General features: G+C 42.9%; 1 protein-coding gene across 1 annotated transcript in view; it reads right to left on the reverse strand.

Annotated features, from left to right (window-relative positions):
- Nucleotides 1-110: 110 nt before the first annotated feature.
- LOC106874338 (dynactin subunit 1) overlaps nt 111-913 on the reverse strand; it is a 112,011-nt gene continuing 111,208 nt past the window's right edge. Inside the window, exon 33 of the mRNA XM_052973024.1 lies at nt 111-342. Within this exon, the coding sequence (XP_052828984.1) occupies nt 196-342 (147 nt within the window). The 3' untranslated portion in view covers nt 111-195. The remainder of the gene's footprint in view (nt 343-913) is intronic.

The following is a 913-nucleotide window of genomic DNA, read 5'->3' on the forward strand; positions in this document are numbered from 1 at the left end:
GGTGGACGATCACCAGGGAAGATCAGAATGAATGAACCCTTTTACAAAAAGAAACAAAAAATTAAGAACAAAATAATAATAATAAAAGGACTAAATATAACAAAAAGACATTTAAATATATATATATATTGCAATAAATGTAGGAATTTACAAGCTTATATCTGTATATGGATTAAGTTTTGTCACAGGCTGGCTTCATGGATTAACTGTAATAAGTTTGTTGTGGATCGTGTGGAGTTGAGATGGTTGGATATTGACGGGTATGACTTCGGGTCGGGTGCCAGGAGTGGGGATTGATATTCGCCCAAGTACCAGGCTGTCCAGGCTTTTCTCTTTTAGTACCTAGAGAAGAAGAGAGAAAAAAGAAAGAAAAATTGCTGATAACGTGTTTTAGCAGAGTTATAAATTAATAATGGTTTCAAATTTTGGCACAAGGCCAGCAATTTCGGGGGAGGCAGGTAAAGTTGATTACATCAACCCTAATACTCGACCATGTGGAGGTGCAATGGCCCAGTGGTTAGGGCAGCAGACACGCGGTCATAGGATCACGGTTTCGATTCTCAGATCGGGCGTTGTGAGTGTTTATTGAGCGAAAACACCTAAAGCTCCGCGAGGCTCCGGCAGGGGATGGTGGCGAACCCTGCTGTACTCTTTCACCACAACTTTCTCTCACTCTTACTTCCTGTTTCTGTTGTGCCTGTAATTCAAAGGGTCAGCCTTGTCACACTGTGTCACGCTGAATATTCCCGAGAACTAAGTTAAGGGTACACGTGTCTGTGGAGTGCTCAGCGACTTGCACGTTAATTTCACGAGCAGGCTGTTCCGTTGATCGGATCAACTGGAACCCTCGACGTCGTAAGCGACGGAGTGCCAGCAGCAACAACAATACTCGACTGGTACTTATTTTATGGAC

This window comes from Octopus bimaculoides, chromosome 14, assembly GCF_001194135.2.
Source record: "Octopus bimaculoides isolate UCB-OBI-ISO-001 chromosome 14, ASM119413v2, whole genome shotgun sequence".
NCBI lineage: Eukaryota > Metazoa > Mollusca > Cephalopoda > Octopoda > Octopodidae > Octopus > Octopus bimaculoides.